Source organism: Pyxicephalus adspersus, chromosome 7 (assembly GCF_032062135.1).
Source record: "Pyxicephalus adspersus chromosome 7, UCB_Pads_2.0, whole genome shotgun sequence".
NCBI classification, from domain to species: Eukaryota; Metazoa; Chordata; class Amphibia; order Anura; family Pyxicephalidae; genus Pyxicephalus; species Pyxicephalus adspersus.
The window spans coordinates 25,193,579-25,215,552 of record NC_092864.1 but is presented as its reverse complement, the minus strand read 5'-3'; the positions used below and the strand labels follow the sequence as shown (position 1 = coordinate 25,215,552).

The following is a 21,974-nucleotide window of genomic DNA, read 5'->3' as shown; positions in this document are numbered from 1 at the left end:
ATATTGTTGGATTACAGCACCACTTCCCGGCCTCACATTTTTATTAGGCTGCATGTGCATCAAACAGGAAATTAGCAGCTCACTGAATTTTTAGCAGATCATAATTTTCTTTTGTTCTGTTTTGAGGAATGATCACATATTTAATTCTCCAGTCATGGCCATCATTACCCACATATCTCTCTGGGCTGTCATTGCCATACAATATCCACCGTGTCCCTGCATGCTAAGCTTCCTATTTCACTTATTTGAAACAGACACAAGTCACATGAAATTCACTTTATTATCTGACGCAGATTTCAAATTGATGTTGTAAATAAATAAATTGATTTGCTGGGCTGAAGCTGATGACGATCTGATGATATCAGATCCAGGGAGATAATATTTATATATCATACAATATACATCTGTTAATAAATACAGCCACAACCCTCGGGGCGTCGGCAATACACGAGCATAAAATACAGAAGTTCAGGTTTGGTAATTACAAATTTACATATTTACATCAGGGGCCGGAGTCTATTCAACATTCCAGTCATTGGTCAGGCCGGTTGGCCGGTTGGTGTCAGCTCAAACCTGTAAATAAAGAGATTGGTCACTGATGGTGGACCTATCATAAAGTGGGCTCACAATCCTTAGACTCCGATAGGATGACTGCTCTGATCATAATAAACCGATAGTAGTGCCATCATCAGACACTCAGGGCAGGTGGAGGCACAGAGATGTTCCAGGATCTCCTACTTATATCAGATCTGTCACCTGCACTCCACAGACTTCTGTTTACCCCTCCAAGCAATTTGTTGCCTCATTTGCATCATAAAAGTAAAACAATCAACGGGAAAATGTGATGTTTTTACAGCAGGCTGATTGTGAATTTTTTTTCACTTGGCAAAGCTGATTCACATTTTATACTCTGCACCATCTGTATTTGGGAAGTTAAGGGTCGGTATGAGGTCACCAAATGCCATGACAACAATCCTGTGCCAGGGCATGGTGTGCACAGACATATAATGTACAGTACGGGCCCTGTCAGATACCGGTGGTGAATACACAAAAATATAAATTACCAGTCAGTGATGCCTTGGTCCACATCCACCCCGGACAGATCCACCAATGTCTGCAAGAGAAGAGAGGAAACATAAGCACCACTTGCAAATTATAACATTGGCATCACCAAACCCTGCACAACTTCCTGGTCACAGCATTGGGCCTGGTGCCCATATTATCTGTACATATTATATGGCCCTTGGGCCCCAGCTGTCAGGAGAAAAGCACTAAGCTGTAAAGGGGTGATAATGGCAGCAATCTCATACCAGTCTCAACATGTGAGCCTCTGACTGTCTCATATTACACTAGCAGAATGTCTGCAGTCAGTTTTACAAATATTGAATACTGTGCATGGCCACTCAATAATGTCAGGGGCTGCATACAAGGCCTCCATTGGAGGGAGTCTGTGACAATTTGCCCCCTATTGGCAAGGTCAGTTACTGATGGTGGGGATTTGCCCCCTATTGGCAAGGTCAGTTACTGACGGTGGGGATTTGCCCCCTATTGGCAAGGTCAGTTACTGACGGTGGGGATTTGCCCCCTATTGGCAAGGTCAGTTACTGACGGTGGGGATTTGCCCCCTATTGGCAAGGTCAGGTGCTGATGTTGGATGAGAGGACCTGCCCCACCATTCGAATTCATCCCAAAGGTGTTCAAGTAGGGTTGAGGTCAGGGCTCTGTGCAGGACACTCAAGTTCCTCTAACCAAACTGGTGACCCCATGTCTTTATTGAGGGGGCTTTTTACCCACAGTCATGGGGTGGGGGGTCAGAATGTTATCCGGCACCCCTGGCATTATTGCCCCCCCTGGACCCGCCTCTCACCTTTCCCATCTCTTTCCTCTCGTGGGATCCAAATTGTCTATTGTTCTTCACAGCGATGTCCAGCATTCGCTTTTTCGCATCTTCCAGGGGAACCATAAACTCGAACCTACCGGACACAGAGGTGGGAGACACTTTATTACCCTCAAGCTGGATACTCATGTTATATCTGCCCTCATGTTTTCCCCCACACTATGCCTGCAATGTGAACACGCAGCATTGTGTGTCATCCTCTACAGGTATTTATAATGTCTTCCCCTCAGGAAGGGGGAATGAAGAAGGGTTCAGGGTGACATTTCACAACCAACCCCCACCACACAGATATTTGTATCAACAGATTGGAATGGTGGTTTATAGGACACTCTGTCTATCATTTGCATCCCACTAATTGTACAGCACTGTGGAATATGTTGGGAGATTTAAATAATGTGTGGCAATCGGTCACCAGGGGAAATTAAAACAATGGGATTTCTTTGTATACAGCTGGTTCCTCAATTGGGGTCATGGCACTACAAGGAACTGCACCTTCCCCAGTTAGCCACACCCCCTGCTGAGGGGTGTACTGTCAGAGTTAAGAGTTCTCCAATCAGAAGAAAGTATGCGATATGCTGGTTACAGCACTAAAGGACTGGCTCAGCAGAGGGGGAAGCCTTGTCAGACCTGCAGAGAGACTGCTAACTCCACATAGAGCACAGATCCTTCTTTGCAGCCTAAACCCAGGGGCAGCACTTTGAACTGACCAAAGGGTTCAATGAGGTGCAATTAAAGTTAATTTATATGGAAATACCACAAACTGGCATCAATTAGTGTTGGAGTAAAATCTCACCTCTCGTTATAGATGGGATGGAGGGTTTTCCTTTTCACAGTAGTCTTCTTGCGGCTGGCCCACCTCCTGTCTGGTAACAGATAAATGCGGACGTAGGGGTTGGCGCCATGGTTTGAACACTGGATCAGGTTCCTAAGATTGCAATATAATGAGATTGTGTCAATGAAAGTGCTAGAGGGGCCCTGGGCCTCACAGTGTATGTAGATGGAAATAAAGTGGACCTGTTACCGGGTGAAAATTTCATGCTCAGTAATGTGTCAGTGTAATACACATCTAACCCTCGCACAGAGTTCACATGACTCCCCCCGGTAAATATCCATGCAGATCTGTGAGGTAATTGACAGGTCCACTTGAAGCTGTTGTGATGTCCTACCTGCAACCATTGATGGACACAATCAGGCAGCTCCGCAATGAAGCATAACGAACGGAGATATTAATCTCACCCAACAGCAAGCCGGAACCACTGAAACACAACACAGAGATGTCAGGGGGTCAGTATACATTGGGGTATCAGGGGGGCAGAGCCTCTACAATGGATTATAATATATATGATTCTCACCTAGGGTAATCATTTGGGTCAAAGACAGAGGAAGCCACAGAGTTGAGTGAGATGAGGCTGGGGGCAATCCTTTTCAGGTGTCTCAAATTGGGGGTTCGAGGTGCGGAGTGGCTTGTGCTGTTCCCAGCAATCTGATTGGCTGGTGGGTGGAGCTGCTGTTGCTCGGGGGCGGTCTGGCTTGTATGTTGGAAGCTCTCCTTTTGAACCATTTTGCTCTGCGGGACAGAGCGAGTCTGAGTCTGGTGGGCATCAGGGTGGTTCTTGGACTTCTCATGGGATTTCTCTTGATGTACTCGCTTGATGGACACCGGGCCGTGTTTCAGAGAATTGATTCCAGCGTAGACGCTATCGGGGTCAGGGTCCTCAACGTGCAAAACCTGCCAACACAGATCAACCAATGGGTCACAACAAAGCAAATTTTTGTACAAAATGAATCTGACGCCTTCTATTGGCTCTCATTACAGGGAAGTCTCACCCTCAGCATTGGATATTTCATTAGGTCTGCAGCAGAGTGACTCCATGTCTGGATGGGAGAGCTGTTCAAACATGGAGTCTCATTCCTTCCACTTCCAGTGGTGTCTCAGAGACAGGAAATGAATGAAAATCTTCCCAAGGAGACAACACCAAACAGGCGAAGGTTTTACCCATTCCTGACCCTACACATTCACTATTGGGTGATCTCATTGGGTTGTCACCCAGCAGAGACATTCAGGTCACAGCTGGTCCTATCACTCAGTACTTACCCGGAGCACAACTTTCATTTTGATGAAACTGTTGGGGCCGGAATTGGTGAGAGGAAATCTCTGATCTATAGTGAGATCCTCCATGGAGAGGACATGATGGAGAGGAAGGTCCAACATCCCCAACGCACAATTTCTGTATTTATCCTTCACCTGAGACACAGAGAACACAATTAATGTATGGAAACCCCCCAGCCCACCCAATACCGCAGATTAGAGTGTCAGCTCCTGAGGTGCAGAGATTGGCTAACCTCCAGGTGAAGGTGCTGAATGTGAACGTCCTCGATGAAGAAGGCGAAGGCTTGTTCCCACACTGGGTCCTTGGTGGCAGAACATGTCTACAAGAAGAAGAAAAGTAGTGAAAAATGGGTAGTCACCTGACTGCCACCAGAGGGGGTAACACGGCAGTTGTCTGGGGGTGTTGGTGGGATAATAATTAGTGTTTGTATTGATGATACCAAAAGAGGGCAGAGTCACCAATACTGATGGTGCAAAATCTGGCTAGTTGGGATGACCATTGGTGTCACATGAAGATCCAGGAGGGGTGAAATGTTGCCCTGTGCCTTGGACCTGAGGGGGTAATTGTCTACCCTTGTGGGGGCCATTTCAGTTGGGTGTGTGGGTAAATGCCCGTCCTCACCTTACTCTTCACCGTTTTCTTCCCAACAGTTATGATGACATGCGATGTCGGCTCCTTTACAGACTGCAGAGAAGAGAAGAGTCAGAGATCAGTTCTGGGGTTATCGAACATTCCAGATGCTGGGAATATGAATATTTGGAATTGTAATGATGAACCAGGGAAAGGAGGGGGGTAAGGTGAGGGGGAGCTATGGGTAGGATTCCATCACTAGTTGCAGGTAATACCCAGGGACCGCTCAGGTGATGTGTCTTGGCACCGCATTTTATCTGGAGTTCCGCCACATTGGCATCATTGCCCATTGCAGTGCCAAGGCTGGAACAGGACAATCTGACTCCTTCAGATTAGCACAACAATGCGCTGCATTAATGATCACTAAGAGAAGTTGCTGCATTTTGTGCATTGTGTTCCACGTGTGAGTATTGTAAATCCCTGCAGAGCATCTAAATGAGGTGAACCTACAATACCAATATAAATCGGTACTTTCCTGTGTCCCAGCTAATAGGAAATGCAGTGATGTCTCCTCAAAATCCCCTAAGAACATTACCTCCTAATGGGCCTGGTGGGCATCAACCACCAGTCCTGTCAGCCGGGACTCAGGTAAGTGATTTCTGAAAACTGACCAGAACGTTGATGCATCTTATTAATACTCCGCAGGAGCAGTAATGTGTGCTATGATGTTATGGGCCCACATCCTGCCCACAGCCATACTCCCATTTTCTGTATGGTTGTCACAGTGATGAGAAATGAGGAAGAATCTGTAATCTGTTCCCCTCCCTATCCACAACTAGAAAAATACTGCCAAAGCCCCAACCCCACTAAACCATTGGAATAGTGAGCCCAGACTTCTCATCCAACATCAGCACCACACCAGTAGGGCAAATCCCCACAGACACCCCCCAAAATCTTTTGAAAGCCCTGCCAGAGGAATGGGGATGTTACAGTCAGGGGTCATGTGATGGGTGGAGTCTCCTCTCTGTACTTACCATCGGGTACGCGGCGTACCTCTGATTTCTGCCTGTGTATTCATTGCTGGAATATTCAAACTGATTTTTCTAGAGGAAAAAAAATAAAAATAAAGATTTCTAATGAAATTAGTTGAGTGTACAATCATGCAGACGGAGATCATGCAGAACAAATTGCAATGGATCATGTGATAGTGATTATCGGGTTGACAGACGTTCAATAGGACAGAAAACACGAATGGATCGTACGATGAGCAGCACAGACATTGGGTGGGGGATGGGTCAGACGTGTTAATTGTACAGTCGGGTGGAGAAGCCGCAATTATCCGGGAGATAAAACAGGGGATTTCTATTGAAGGATCTCCACTGATTCCAAACACAAACTGGTGTTTCTCAATTACCGTGTGCTGCGACTTTTTCCGAAGAACCTCAGAGAAACTTAAAGAAGACTTCCGGGTCTTAGCTATCACCTGTTCAGTAAATACACCATGTAACATCGTCCAGAAATGTGCTACATCAAAAGCTTCACCCCAAAATACCCGAATACAGGCCCCCAACTGACCAACCCCACATCTCCTATCATACAGGTGGGTCCTACCGAATATACAACAAGCAATATGATTGGGCGCTGGAGGTGAGAAACCCTGCGGGGCATCACCTAATGTTTAATTTGCAGTGCTGAACTATATGGGGAGGTAGAGGAGGAGAGTGATAAATATAAAATCTACTAATATATAAAAAAAAAAAAAAAAAAAAAAAAAAAACAGCACATTTGAGGAACAAATCAGCCCTGAACTCTGCACTCTGCAACTGGGTCTCTGTATTCTGCTCCCTGCTTTCTGGACCCTATGCCCTGCTTCCAGCACCTGGATCTCTGCACTTTGCTCCCTGTACCCTATGCATCGCATATAAACTCTTCTGGGCTGGGTCCTCTCTTCCTGTGTCACTGTATTTGTCTGTCATTTGCAACCCCTATTTAATGTACAGCATTGCTATATAAATTCAGTTTATTAATAATAATAATAATAATAATAATAATAATGTACCCTTCTTCCTGGTCTCTGCTCTGCACACCCCGTGCCCTGCACCTAGCTCCCTGCCACACATACCAATATTTAGCCGTGATGGGTATATAAATGTACAATCACTATAGCATAAGGGTCACTTACCGGCAGTCCACTGGCACTGTCCAAATACACAATCACCATAGCGGTAGACAAACCATTCTGAGCCTGGAGGAGAAATGGGAGAGGTCAGGGGTCACAGGAATGCCATATACCAGGGTGCAGGGATCCCATACGTCGCATTCCAGGAGCTGCAAGCAATTTTCTGTATTGTGATCTGTGTATTGTCACATCTTCTGTACACGCAGACATTTCTGTGTTCACTGATTGTGTGATCAGAGATGTAAGAGGCACTCATTCGTTACACTGAATCTCCCAATAAGATAATTCCAATGATTATCCCGATATCCACGTGTGGCCGTCAGAGGAAAACAATCGGATCTGCCACATAAGAGGATCTTTGGAGGTAGATTGCCCAGATTGGGGTTTTTATAATGGGCCTACAGTAAAGTAAAGTGACTTCACCTGATCACGAAATGTGGGACCCCCAAACTCCTGATCACAGCTCCCCCAATGCGACCCCAGACGGACTTACCTCACACAGCCTGTCATGGTTTGCCAGCAGTGAGTGCCACTCGAGCTTCAGGCGAACAGATCCGCTGGCCACATCGCTGAGTGGGAACCACTGGAAGACAAAGAGAGGGCAGTTATGGACAGAATATGGCACCCCACCCCTGCAAGAACCCTCCATAGTGCACTGCACACCCCCCCCCGGCTGGCAGGAAGTTGGGGGATTCCCACTGTGTGACCCGCCATGGTATATTACAGATCGGTGGGGTCAGGGTGTCACGGGGGCTGCAATCTGTCAATATGCAGAAAATACAGGAAGCACTTCAATAAATGGGGGCCCCAACAACTGCCCTTTAATGGGGCCCTTTGCTGATGATGTCAGTGGTTACAGCACAGCCTCTGTGAGGTTTTGGGCTGGGCGGCCTCGGAGGAGCACATACCAAGAGTCACGTGTCATAAACATGTTATTTGCCACCAGCAAGAAGGACTTACCTCATCCACAACCCGATCCTTCATCACCCCCTCCAGGCCAATCACCAGGCTGCAGAGAGAACACAGCACACCAATCACATTACACTGTACAGGGGTCCCCCGACCCTAAATTGATACAATAGATGATAAACAACAAGGAAAATACAAACTACATTGCTACAAACTACAAGAAAATCTACAAAGGTTTGGGGTTCTCTGTGGGCATTTCCCTGGTAAATATTTCTGAGGATTCTACGAACACTTTGGACATATTGGGAGTTTGGTGTGAACCAAATGGTCTCCCATGGCATCAATGTGTGCGTTACCCCACATTACCACAATGGTCATGTGACCAAGGCTTTGACTCGATCATATTTGTATCGTTGACACAATTGGTGCTGGCCACACATTGTCATATCCCCATCACACACGAGTGTCCGCCATTTTACCTGCCAAGGAAGTCATCCTTATCAGGGTCTTCATCATACACATCGATCTCCAGGTCCTGCCCGGGGACTTCATGAACCACAAACTGCAACCGAGAAAAAGAATAGGAGTTCAATCAGCAAAAGGGGAGCATATCTGAGTGAGGGAGGTAGCTGGTTCTTCCTGCCCCTCCAGACCTCATGCTGATTTCCCTCTTTCTGTTCCTCTGGACCCACATTCCTCTCCTTGCCCCCTGCACCTGCCCAGGGTCATACTGCAGGTTGGTGCTCCTCGGCCTACGGTAATTTGGAGCTTTTGCTGCTTTTCTTTCTCAGCACCAGAGACGTCCTACCAGCCCTCCCATACACAGATAATCAATAGGGGCTGATGATCGGCAGGGGCAGGGGCAGGGGCAGGGGTAGGAGTCCCCCCCCCCCCATAATCATCTATTTGCAGGTTTCGGTCCTCTGTCTCACCTCATACATCTCATTCCACAGAGGATTCAGGTTCTCCTGGATGGTTTTGCTCTTGAATGTCTGGGTCCCCACCCTCAGGACGGCATAGGGGTCCGACTTCCCCTTTATAATGCCCCCCAAGTAGGTGTCCTTACGGATCAAATTCTCCGCTTCGTACAGATAAACTCTCAGAACGCCCTGAAATGACAGCAGAAAATCGTCTGTAATATCACAGCTGGGACTGTGCCTATACAGGAGAGACAGGGCAACACTGAAAGATACCTGAAACCCCATCTGCCCCCATATATCACCCCTGTAAAAAGCCCCCATCCCCCAAATATCATCCAGTTATCCCCCCCGTATAAGGGTATCCCGCAGATCCCTCCCCACGTATACAGACTGCAGAGGGGACTACAGATACCCATATACAGGGGGAGGAAACTGCAAATACCTGTATAGGGGGGAAGGGACTGGCAGATACCCGTGTACAGGTATCCGCAGTCCCCTCCCCACGTATGTAGGTATCTGCAGTTCCCTCCCCCTGTATATGGGTATCTGTAGATGTGACTCCATAACATATTCCGAGCACTCACCTGTGGGATTGGGAATCTTAGTTGGGCTGCGTTCACCTGGCTGCTCAGGGGAAAGGTGAATCTGTTTGGCAGCACCAAGTAGGAGGCAATGAGATCCACAATCATCCCATCTGACATATCGCTGCAACATACAGACAGACGAGATTATTTATCGCAATTACTTCTTATTTCACTCAGAATACACCACACACATATATTACCCCAATCTAGGATCTCTGCTCAGATCTGAGAATGATTGGCTGTCAGTTTCCCCTCCCTGAGGAACCTTTGGCCGGATTTTCCACCTGATGATTGTGAGTGGAGCATTTTTATTCTTAATTTTCCCCAGGTGATCCTGCCAGTAACACTTCCTGTCCAGGTGACTGTCTTTTATTGTTGCCCTATCTCACCTGTACCCGGTTCACATGGTTAGACCCACCCCATATATTAGGGCCACGCCCTCCATTTTATGGTTTTTCCTTTGTTTGGCTGGCAGTAAATCTGATGCCGACTGCCATGATTAACCCTTTCCATGTGTGTGCCGTGTTGTTATATGCGGTGATATCACATGTGTAACATGTTATATCACATGGATCCGAGGCCTTCAGGTGATGTTTCCATGGCAGCAGATGGCATATTAGGGTGCGGGCATTGGCATTCTCTGTCAGTATCACACAGGGTGGGTGGGGCTCATTGTCCTCCCCTGGAACCAGTCTGTTGGGTTTTGTGCTGATCAGACACCAAGATACAAAAAAGTGTGTGTCTGTGTGTGTGTCTGTGTGTGTGTGTGTGTGTGTGTGTGTCTGCATAGTAATAATGTAACTCAATATAAAATGGAGACGACAGGGAGTACTGTAAATAAGGGTGATTGGGAAAATTGGGAACAATTGGAGCAACGTTCCCTCCTGCGATTTCCCGCAGATTTCATTTCCCAAGCAGTCTATGTGTATTCCCAGCTGGGGTATTCAGGCTGTCCCCCCTTAATACAAGGCGTGTGGTCACCTGACTCCGGGGATCTCCAGTAAATTTGTTAGTCCTGTCCAATTGATGTCCACATGCTGAAAAGACAAAAAAAAATCTCAAAATTACAGGACTGCGACTGATGGGGCCAATAAATGGTTGAACTGAACATCTAATCTCACATTTCACCTTGGATTTTCACATTCATCCACCTACAGAGGATCCCCCCACTCCCTGCACTGCATTACATGCAATCATATCTGGATGTTGGGGGATCACCCCCCCCCCAATATCCATATGTAATCATCTGGTTTCTGATTGGTAGCGCTCCACCACAGTCCCTCCAATCAGATTATTTGTCTCTGGGTGCATCGGCCCTCTTACCGGTTTGTGAATGAAGAAAAAGGTTATGGCTCCGACAAACGGCGCATCAGACAGCAGGGGGCCCAGAATCAACCGCAGTGTCCCGTGAATCTGTGAAACAATAAAAACTTTATTACACTGGAGACAATGAGATATAAGAATAACTCCTCCATGGCCAGAGTTTCTAGATGATGAACATCATATTGTCATGAAGATCCTGCCATCTGTGCCCACCATCTTCATCGTCCAGGTAGCTGTGATGTCATTATTCACTGATGTCACTGGAGTCACATGACTCTAGGATGGATCAGCCAATCAATATCTGAGGATTCCCTATAATACAGAGACAAAACTGCCCCAATCTGTTGCAGGGTAAACTCACCTGTCGGGCTTTGGATTTACCTCTCACTTCCTGTCCCGGTGACAAGTGTTTTACCAAACAGGATGTAAGGAAAAATCTCTCTAATGGAGCCCCACAACTGGTAAAATCCCCACAGGGGTTCTAAATCCTTCCCCAGTCTCTGTGATGTCTAATAATGGGGTCCCCCTGGGCTTCTCCTCCCGGGGTCCCCCTCCCCCCCTTTTTCCTCCCCATCTCGGTTGTCTTACCTGAACTCCCTTCACCCCAGCCTTGCATATTTTCTTCACCTCCACGTTGATCTCGCAGTCTCCGTTATAGCTGTGGGGACACAGAAGAGAATTAACCCCCTGGTAGGATTATTACCCCAACCAAATCTTCCCAGAATTTGCAGAAGCCACTAGGATGGGGCTTGTGGTCCCAACAACCTCTGGGGGTTCTGCCCACTGCTGGGCCCAGAGCAATACAACCATCACAGCCACCGATAAGAGCTGACCAGTGGTTGAATGATGGCAGTAAGCACCAGTCATGGGATCACCTGTTGCCCCACGGACCAGTGCTCTTTGGACCAGAACCCTGAACTTCTTTACAGCTGGGAAATGCCGGACTGACAACCCTCATCCTCGGTTTCCCCATAGGTCTCAGTATTGTCACCCTGCCCTGTACGCGCTCCTTCACTTGGTCAATGAGCTGACAATCTGACAAACCCTACAAGAAGCTGGACAGCCAAGTGACGACACGGAGACCGATGGAGACACCAAGGATCAGCTGCAATCATGCGCACAGTGTTGTTGTGGGTGGCAGCCCATCTGCTCTTTGTTCCGTCTCATGATTTATTCTGAACTATGGAATTTGTTATGTTTGCCCCGGGGGTGACGGCTGTCGTGCGTAGTCACAATATAGCTGAGAGACATGTGCAGAGAACACGCCGCGCATTATATGATCACACAAAGGGTTAACATTGGGGTTACCAGGCTCAGGAACCGGTGGGATGGGTGAGAGTAGCTTCTAGGACCCTCAGGGGCCAAGTGGAGCCTAAATTTGCCACCTAACCTCACTGGACTCCTCCTGAATTTCAGCTTCAGCCCCGAGCAGACTCCATATTGCCCTGGGATAGTGACAGGGGGGGCAACCTTGGAGAGCCCCTTTTACCCCTCCGCCATGTGGACGTCATATGACCATGGTCTGTGGTCCTATCCTAATTGTGTTACTGGCAGGATCGCCAGGTGCCACAACTGTGGATAAATCACATCAGTCACTCACCAGATCTGCAGGTCCAGGATCACCTCCCGCTTGTCCACTTTCTTGATGTACGTTTTCACACCGTTTATTTTGGGAGACTGAGGAGGAAACAGAAACATTGGGAGTTAGTGTACAGAATTTGCCCTGCTTTATTACCCCGACAACCTCCTTCCCCACCAAAAGTCAATCGTTACATTCCCACTCACTAGCTGAAAGATGAAATCAGTCTTGCAATGGGAGCGGCTACTTTACTATGGGAGAGGTATTTAGCATTCGGGGGAGGGGCTCAGGACGTTCCAGAGATGAATAATCCACATTTTCTGTCCGCCCAAACAATTCCTGCAGACCAGACACCTGATTGGTCAGTATATAAAGATGAATTGTATACCTTTGTACTCCACCTATGAGTGGGGGATGGGGGCAGAGCTGGGGCTAAAGGATGCCTTGCAGGGACTGATGTAGGGCTTAGGCTAGTGGATCAAAGTAAAAGGATTTAATGAGGAAATAGGATTACTGGATCACCTGGGGGGAAGGGGGATTTGGATGCAGAATGGGGGGAAAGCTGCAGATGACCTGTTGGGATGGGGGGAGGGATCTCACCTTCTCCCCGAAGTGCACCTTGGTGAAGGTGAAGGCTTTCAGGTGATCGTTGGACGCTCGGACCAGCGGCTCGATCTTCTCCTGGAAGAGTTTCTCCATATACATCCCAAAATATGGCCACATTTGCTTCAACACCTGGAGGGGGAGAGAGAACAGATCACTGCAGATCCCACAGATCACCAGCCAGAGGAGCCCGCAGATCCCACAGAAAGGGAGCTGATGATTGGTCAGCATTCGGTGAATAAAGGGGGGGGGGGGTTACCTTATTGATCCATTCCACTCGCTCCACATCTGGGAAATTCACCTGCAAAGACAAAAAGGACAAAACTCATTCAGACTCCCCACATCCCCATTCAAGGTCTCAGCCACAAATATCCTCCCACCCATGTCCCCCTTATTTCCTGCGATGTCACCAGAACAGGAAGTGAGTGAGCATAAACCCAATGGTGGCACCTATAAATACCCAGCAGTGGTTCTCACCCCCCTCTCAGGGTATTCCTCAGAATAACCTGTGGTGACCCTGGAGCCGGGTACTGGAGGGTTAGGAGGGTCACCAGCTGCATCCCTGTAAGTCAATGAAAATTATTCCACACATTGGATGTCAGACACCTCGGGGTCATTCTACAGGAAAACCTCAATATTGGACCTCCTATCTGCCCCCCTCCACCCCCAGGCCCTATAAAGCCTCATAGACTGCTATGGATATAATTACCCCCTGTGTAATCTCTGCACACAAATACCCACAGCCAACCAATCACAATTTTTGATCCGGAGATATTGTGCCCCCTCCCCTCCCCCCAATGGACTTCAGGACAACATTCCTCCGAATTCCCAACCCTTCACCAAATACCCCACCCCTCCCCCTTGGGGCTCCAGAGGCCTCCATTACAGGATTTATTTGCAGTATATTTTGTGCAGGAACAGAAACATTGCTGTTTATCCTGTCAAAAATCCAATGTCCCTGCTGCTTTTTGTGCACTAATCCAAAATTCTCAACAATATTACATAAATTAAAAGTGTCACCTCCAGACAGGAAGGGGGGTTTTGGTAAGATCACTAGGTGAAAACAAAGGAAAAAGCCAGAAAACAAACAACAAATGCAGCAGATATGATGATGGATTAGCTGAAGTTTTTGGTTTTATTATTGATTAGATATACAAATCCGTGTCCATTTTAAGAATCGTTGTGACCCCCAGAGACGTTGTCTCTCCTCTGCTGAGATGATTTGTGGAATTCAGTAAAAGACCATGTGTCAGTTATTCACCATTGGTGATGGCAGGACAGACTCCCCGCTGATCAGATTGTCAGCTCCGTAGGCGAGCATTATGCGGTGTCACCTTCATCCCAGGACTTATCATGTGGCAGGATCATCTTTATGACTAATTTGCATAATAAAATAATGGCATAGTCATGTGACCGGAGATATAAAGTTTCCGCTGGCTCAGTAATGAGTAATCCACTCGTCAGATCTGGAATCCATTATCACCCAATTACCGAAATAGCTGTGCTGTGATCCTGCCAATCATTAGAATGAGCAGATTCCACCCAGCGGCGATTAACGTGATGACTTCCCTAATAACATGTCCCCGCCAAAATCCCCCCGCCCATCACCGCTATCTGATTCCTATAACTGGGATTCCACGGAAAACCCATGGGGGGGGGGCCCGTCACAAGAAAATCTCCCAACACTGGACCACGACCAGGGTGGTCACCCCACCGATCTCCCATCACTCCCAATCTACATCCTGCCTGGACCACACAGCTGTGAGAACAACCAATCAGAAGACGGCAAACCTGCCAAAATGCCACCAATACAGAATCAGCAGATGTGGGGCCACAGACAGATCCCCACACATATGACACACGCATTTCACATGTACATCCTGCACTACACTATACAATGTGTGACAGGACTGATCACGTATGTCCATGTCCCCATACAAACGTCAAGGCATTTGCATCTTCACTTACTGGTGGCACCGAGCAGGATCTTTAGGGTTCACCCCCACGTCTGACCCAACCTATGAAGTTTCATACTGACCCAACTTACATCCCGACTGGGCTCTAAATTACACCTATGATACCCCGGTACTTACCTTATTGGCTCCCAATCACCGAACTGCCCGCAGGTTACCAGCCCCCAGTGATCTAACCCTGCTGATGTCACTGAGCTCCTCGTACTGACCCCACAAATCCACTGACCTCTGATCATCCCCCATGGGGGGACTCCAACCAGTACCAACCCTGGGGGTCAGACCCCACTACAGCTGCCAGAGGTCCTCCTCCTGCCCCTCAGGATAGAAGGAAGAGGAGGCCGGAGGTCAGATGGGTATTAAACATGCAGCACGTTGGGTATATATAGCACAGACGCCGGGAACCTCCCCAGACATTTATTTGATCTGTGTAATCTGGTGAAGCCAGAAATTCCTCCCAGATTCATCCACCTTCTTATCCAACAAACAAACATGAGAACACAGCCGGCTCCCAGGAATCACACACACCGAGTGTAGTGCAGTACAAAGAAACAAAATCCAAAAGCACACAGAAAGCAGTATTTATAAAACAGGAAATGGGGCATTCCCTCAAATATTCCCTCATGGGACTCAATTCTTGCTATTAAAACACATGGACTTGGAAGATTGCGACAAGGGAATGTTTGAGGTAATGTCTCATTCCCTGTTTTATAAATAGAGCTTCACTGCAATACAACAATAACTCACAGCTGCCCCCCCCCCCCTATTCCATTACATAGTTGGAGTTATCAGCACGCTGGAAATTTTGTACGATTTCTAACCCAGAACACCTTTCTGGGCGAGACACCACCACCACCACCGATCACAGTCTGGGCCATTGCGTAGGGTCACCCAAGAGATTGAAGCCATTGACAGAAGGTCACAGATCACATGACCCTCTGCCACCCCTACCCAAATTCTCTCCCCAATCACTGTGGGTCGATTCTCTGAATATAATGTGAGAATTTTTCACTGATAATGGCCGTTGGGTCTGTTCAGGGTGGAGCTCCTCATTTCAGGTAAATTGCAGGAAATGCAACACGCAGTGCCATAAAGAACCATACATTGGATTTATGTAATTGAAACAATATCATAAAATGGCATTCCAGCAATGACACACGAGAGACACTGGTCACATGACCATGCCATGGCACAGCTCATTGGGCAGCCCACCCCTCCGTCACTACTGAAAAGTGCTTACATTTTTATGTCAGGTGACAACGTTATATTCCTCCTCATTTCTGTGCTTCTCATTCTGGGGTATCGTGGTACAGATCGGGGGATTCTCAGGGGAGTGTCCAATATGGCAGATCATCAGTCAGGGTCATTTGTGATTGGTGGATGGAAATCTCTATTATTCATCATATGATTCACGCGGTATATTGTGAGGTGGTCCCAGGGAGGCTCCTATTGGGATGGGTCATGGCCATGGATGCCGGAGATGGGTTCCTCACACTATGGCCCAATCATATAACAGTAAAAATTTGCATTTGCTTGGGGGAGCTGTGGTCCCATTCACTGCACAGGACGTCTAATGTACCTTCAAAACATCCATTTATAGGGGGCCCATTGTGAGAAAATGCATGATAACAATGCCCCCCCCCCCCAATGGACCCTCCATCACCCTACATTCTCCTAGGGGCGGGCAGATCTCCTTTTCGTCTCCTTGCACAGGAAAAGCTGGACAGTAATGACAGGGTGAGGCATGAGGAGCAATTCTTCACATTCCTGACAGGTTTACACGCCTCACCTGTGACAAGCTGGGCGGGAAGAGGACCTGTCATACCAGCATCAGGTGTCCCAAACAAGGCACCCCACCAGGACTATCACTAATTGTCTGTCACATGTGCCAAGGATGCACCACTGAATATGTCAGCGATATAAGAATGTGAAAAGAAACAAAAAATTATAAGGAACATCTCAAACAACATTGTAACAAGACAAATCCTGATTGGATGAGAGGAGGCAAAGAATTCGGGAACTCCCCACCAATCACTATACACCAATATAAAGAAAACCTACTCTTCCAACACATACAATCTAGCTGAGGCTTCCCCTGTGTAAAGAGGACCTACCTACAACCAACCTCTGTCCAGAATCGGGGGGTGGGGGGCAATCTGGGCTCAAAATTTGTTTCTGTATGTGTGCGCATCCAGCAATGAAAACCTAACAGAAGATATAACCCCCCCCCCAAATGCTTTGGTGGACTGAGAAAAGGTAAAGGAGCACAAATAGTCAATCACCTGTGATAGAAAGTACAGTATATGGATAGCTAGAGAGTACAGTAAATTGTGATGTCTGGTCCAGGACACATGGACAGAGTGGCATCAACGGCAAACAGATAATGAGAGTTTTTCTATCCTTGGTGTGTTGTATTTCCGGGGATATAAAATATTGTGTGACATCGGCCAAGATACGGCACTGCCTGAGCTTTGTTTTTATGGTTGGCTGATCAGACTCCGGGAAAGCCATAAAGACATTCAGATAAATGGCCGGCTGTAAATATCTCACATACAGCTGGAGAGGAGGGGGCAGAAATGATATCGGTGACACTGATAGTACAGGATGGGGTATAGTAGAGATGTCCCAGGTGACAACCCCCCGAAAATAGGTTTCAGGTGTCCCCAGTGAGGGGTCTTGGTAATCACCCATCATACAAAGACATTGCAGACAGTTGCCCTCTTCCAGCCTTGTGGTCACAGTTTGGTGAAGACATTTTTCTGTTCCGCCATGACTGTGACCGGGGGAAAAACAAGCCCCCTCCATAAAGACATGGGGTCACCAGTTTGGAGGTACTCAGGTGTCCTGCACAGAGCCCTGACCTCATCCCTACTGAACACCTTTGGGATGAATTGGAATGGTGAGCCAGGTCTTCTCATCCACCTGACCTCACCAATGGGGGCAATTCCCCACTATCAGTACCTGACCTCACCAAATGGGGGCAATTCCACACCATCAGCACCTGATCTCACCAATGGGGCAAATCCTACAGAGACACCCTTCCCAAAATAGTGTATTGATCTGGGATGGGGGGGCAAAGATTCTGATGACTGGCCTCTGAAGATCCTCCTATTAGTGATCACATGCCTTGGGATTGGCTCATCCCTACAGATCCACCTCAGAAGATCCTCCCCTTCCTAATGACCCGCCTATTAGGATCCCATTATGGCTCCTCCATCCCTAAACATTCACTCATTTTTTGTTAACCAGTAGAAACCAATCAGAATCTGGCTTGTTGCTCATAACACATGTATGATATAAATGGCACTTCCTTCACTATTCATACCCCCACCCACCCTCCCATTGTATAGCTATCCACATAAAGGGCCCCTGGGATGGGGGAAGGGGGCCAAACAGAATTCTGGGATAAAAGCAGCAAATGTGAAACAGAAACTTATTTCCAGGTAGAGACGTGTAAAAGTCGTGACCGTCTTGGAAATGTATGACATCCACTGACAATGCCAAGAATGTCACCATATCAGAGTGTAGAAAGTAACATGTGAGGTCTTGTGTGTGATGATCATTTCTGACACAACAATGACAACAATGCAGCAGCCGCTATTTCATACAATAAATGTCAGATTAGGAGATGATTGTGATGTATATGGGGCCCAGCAGACAGCCCTGACCATGATTGTAGTAAGAGGGGCCTACTGGTTGGCGCTTCCTCCCAAAATATTGTTGTTTACTGCAGAGCAGGAGTGATGTCAGGTCTGTACCGCTCTCACAGGTCTATGTGAGTATCAAGATGCAAACTGATATAATTTCTGTGCATTGTGCAGAATGTCTGACATCAGATTTCTAATTAATTCAATGATAAATCAGAGGTGGAAGCAGACGTATCTGCAACACCATCACGGTCTCCTGCCATTGGTGGAATACAAAGCACCTAATGCTACAGCCAATCATATTCAGGATGCCCCCAAAGATACCCCAGATTGGAGTGTGACACCATATCTGGAATTTCACGTGTATGGCAAATCCCAAGTACTGATCTATAGCACCACTCATCCAGGGCAGAGGGGGTTCCCTGAAGTTTGCTATTTATTTCCCGAGTTCTCTGGGATCAGAAAGGTGATAAGGTCACTTATCCAACTCAATGTGAGGGTCTGGAAACCCCAAATCACCTACAAATTGTCCAGAAAATATTGTATTGTGAGACCACATCAGAGGAATTGTACACCACACAGGCCAAGGGGGTCAGGATGGGGAGCCTGGGTTAGGGGTATGAAGGTGGTGGGGAGAAGATAGAAATGAGGGGGGTTAGGTGTCCGTGACCAGGTCAATAGTTAGGGTCAAGTACCCAGGCACAGGGATACTGGGGGGGGGGGTTGAAGTGTCCATGTGAGGAGATCAGGTGATAAGGTGGGGTGTTGGCAGTGGGGGTAGAGATGAGAAACCCAGGTGAGGGGTAGGAGGCATTTGGGATACTCAGGTAAGAGATATGGTGGGGGGGGGGTAGGGTGAAGTGTCTAGACGAGGAGTTTAGATGGGGGGTTAGGTTAGGGAAGTCAGGTGAGGGGTCAGTGTAACAGGTCAGAGGTGAGAGGTCAGGGGTGCCTAGGTGAGCGGTCTGGGGGGGGGGGTGAAGTGTCCTTGTGAGGAGGTTTAGATGGGGGGGTTGGCGTAGGGAAGTCAGGAGAGGGGTAAGTTTTGGGCAGGCATAGGTGGGAGTTACTCCTTAGGATGAGGATAACCCCCAGCACTCACCCAAGCTGGTAGTTGCTGTCCGTTCAGCCCGCGGGTCACCTCCAGGCTCTCATTATCCAGCAGTCCCCAGGCCGCCCTCAGCCGGGCCAGTTTGTTCTTTTTGTTCCGGTTCCAGAAAGTCCAAAGAAAAAGTCCAATCAGAAGCCATGTGACACTCAGCCCGAGTCGCCCAACAACATAGACCGGCAGGAGGAGGAGCAACACCCGACAAACAGACCGGACCACCGACAGCACGGGGTCACCCAACGCCCGGATCTGTGGGTCACCGAACCTCTGAACCTGCGGCACAGCCGACACCCCACTTTTCTGTTCACTCGATGCTGGGCTTTGGGGGTCGCCCGACACCCGGCTCTGGGGGTCACCTACTACCCGACTCTGTGTATCACCAGAAACCCGGTGCTGGGAGCCAACTGGTACCCGACTTTGGGGGTCCGCCGACACCCGACTTTGGGAGCTAACCGGTACCCGACTCTGAGGGTCACCCATCGTCCGATCACCCCTCCCCCTGCTCTGCTGTACTGGGAAACTCATCGCTGCTTCTCCGCCGACATTCTGCGCCGATTGCCAGGTGATAATGATCCGCCCCCGACACACCTGAGGCAGGTGACACCCAGAGGGAGGACTGATACAGCCACAGATCGGAGAGAGGAAGAATGAGATCGGTGTGGGGACACCGGGACACGTGCCGATCCGACAACGTGAGATAACTTACCGCATTGTCATCCGATAATTACAGATCGGTAAAACAACAATGAGATTAGTAACATACAGAGATCCCCGAGGATAACTATGACACCCGCTGGGCAAAATCGGGGTGCAAAAATGTGAAGATCTACAGACAAAAACACAAAATTCCCCTCCCCAGGGTAATATATAAATATAATGCCCTCTCCCAGGGTAATACATGGATATAACAGCCCCTCCCTGGGTAATATATAGATATAATGCCCCCTCGCATGGTAATTTATGGATATAATGCCCCCTCCAGAGTAATTTATGGATATATTGCCCCCTCCAAGGGTAATATTTGTATATATTGTCCTCTGCCTGGGTAAAATAGGAAAATAATGCCCCTCTCTAGGGTAATATTTTGGTAAAAACCCAGTATAATGCCCTGCCCCCACTGATGCCCCGGGGCCCCCAGGTGGTATATAGGGCTCCTTAGCCTTCCTGGGAATTATTCACCACAATCGTGCCCGAACTCGCAGACTCACCAGACTTGCAGATCCGGTCTGTACATAACCCCCCCCCCCCCCATCATAAACAAGCATCACCATGGAGACTGCAGGTAGGTCACATGACCCAGCTCACCTGAGAAAGTATTATTGTGTACAGAGAAGGAAGTAATTCTGGGCTTTGATTGCCTGCCGGTCTGGAAGAGAACCTGTCACTCCCAGTGTATGGCAGTACATACGTGTGTAGAGTACACACCATAAACATACACCACCAAATCTGTGCCAACCAGCCGACCAATGCTCTGTCTGTTCTTTGCCTCAGCTGGTCATTCCAGGGTTCAGGACCAGGCTCAGGGGTAAAAAAAAGGGGGGGGGGGCAGAGATTTTGGGGATGTTTATGACAAAAACATTTCAGGTATGATGGGGCAATAAATGGCTCAGAGATACTGAAGCTCCCCCCAACCCAAACCTGCCATTAGTGGCCCCTGGGAACATTGGACATTCCCAACTCTTTACTCCTAAATTTCCACCTTTAACCTTCCAATGAATCCCAATATTTACCCAGAGCTCCAATCTAACCCAATTATAGCCAAACTATAACCCCCAAGGCCATGGCCCCTGGGCAGCAAGCAGGGGGATTCTACCCACCTCAGGTCAGCAATGGCCACCATTGTGATCACAATGAGGAATGTTACTATCATCACTGCCCACCATTGACCAAGGGTGCCACAGACACTGCTACCAGTCATATACCACTCTAAAGAGGTAATGGCTCCACCCCCAATCGTGAACCGACCTGAATGCCAGCATCAACCCCAACTCCTAAACTCACCCTGAATGTACCCCAGCTCCAACTCTAAAAACCAAGTCAATGCCAACCCCAACTTTATACTGAATGACAACTGGAAGGCCAACTGCACCCCCAACATCATCCCTGGCTGTTACCCCAAAAATACCTCTGTGACCCAGGTGGTAACACCATCTCTAATGTAACCCCCAGATTCTGTCTCTCACGGTTTTTTCCAACTCAACATCAACCATGACCCCAGTGGCATCCTGTGCTCTGTCATTGCTGGGAAATATACTTTGTTGCTAAAAATGAACACAAATTTCCCAATTTCAAAGGAGTAAGGGGAAGGAGGGCATTAGGGAGTGGGGTCACTAGGGCACCCAGAACCATTGGGGTGTGGGGTCCCTGGGGCATCCAGGATTATTGGGGTGTGGAGTCACTGGGGCATCCAGAATTATTGGGGTGTGGGGTCACTGGGGCACACAGAATCATTGGGCTGTGGGATCACTGAGGCACACAGAATCATTGAGGTATGGGGTCACTGGGGCACACAGAATCATTGAGGTGTGGGGTCACTGGGGCACACAGAATCATTGAGGTGTGGGGTCACTGGGG

At 48.1% G+C, this 21,974-nt stretch overlaps 1 protein-coding gene across 1 annotated transcript; it reads right to left on the bottom strand.

Annotated features, from left to right (window-relative positions):
• Positions 1–261: 261 nt before the first annotated feature.
• On the bottom strand, positions 262–19,956 carry ESYT3 (extended synaptotagmin 3; the record flags this gene model as incomplete). The annotated part of the gene is given in 24 exon segments (XM_072417865.1): positions 262–573; positions 1,065–1,114; positions 1,868–1,973; positions 2,691–2,822; positions 3,064–3,153; positions 3,250–3,626; positions 3,993–4,142; positions 4,241–4,327; positions 4,630–4,692; positions 5,613–5,681; positions 5,993–6,061; positions 6,761–6,823; positions 7,251–7,340; positions 7,718–7,766; positions 8,146–8,228; positions 8,599–8,775; positions 9,171–9,291; positions 10,152–10,207; positions 10,494–10,583; positions 11,082–11,151; positions 12,094–12,170; positions 12,673–12,807; positions 12,935–12,976; positions 19,395–19,956. Coding segments are annotated over 24 exon segments (2,811 nt in total). The 3' UTR covers positions 262–539.
• Positions 19,957–21,974: the final 2,018 nt, after the last annotated feature.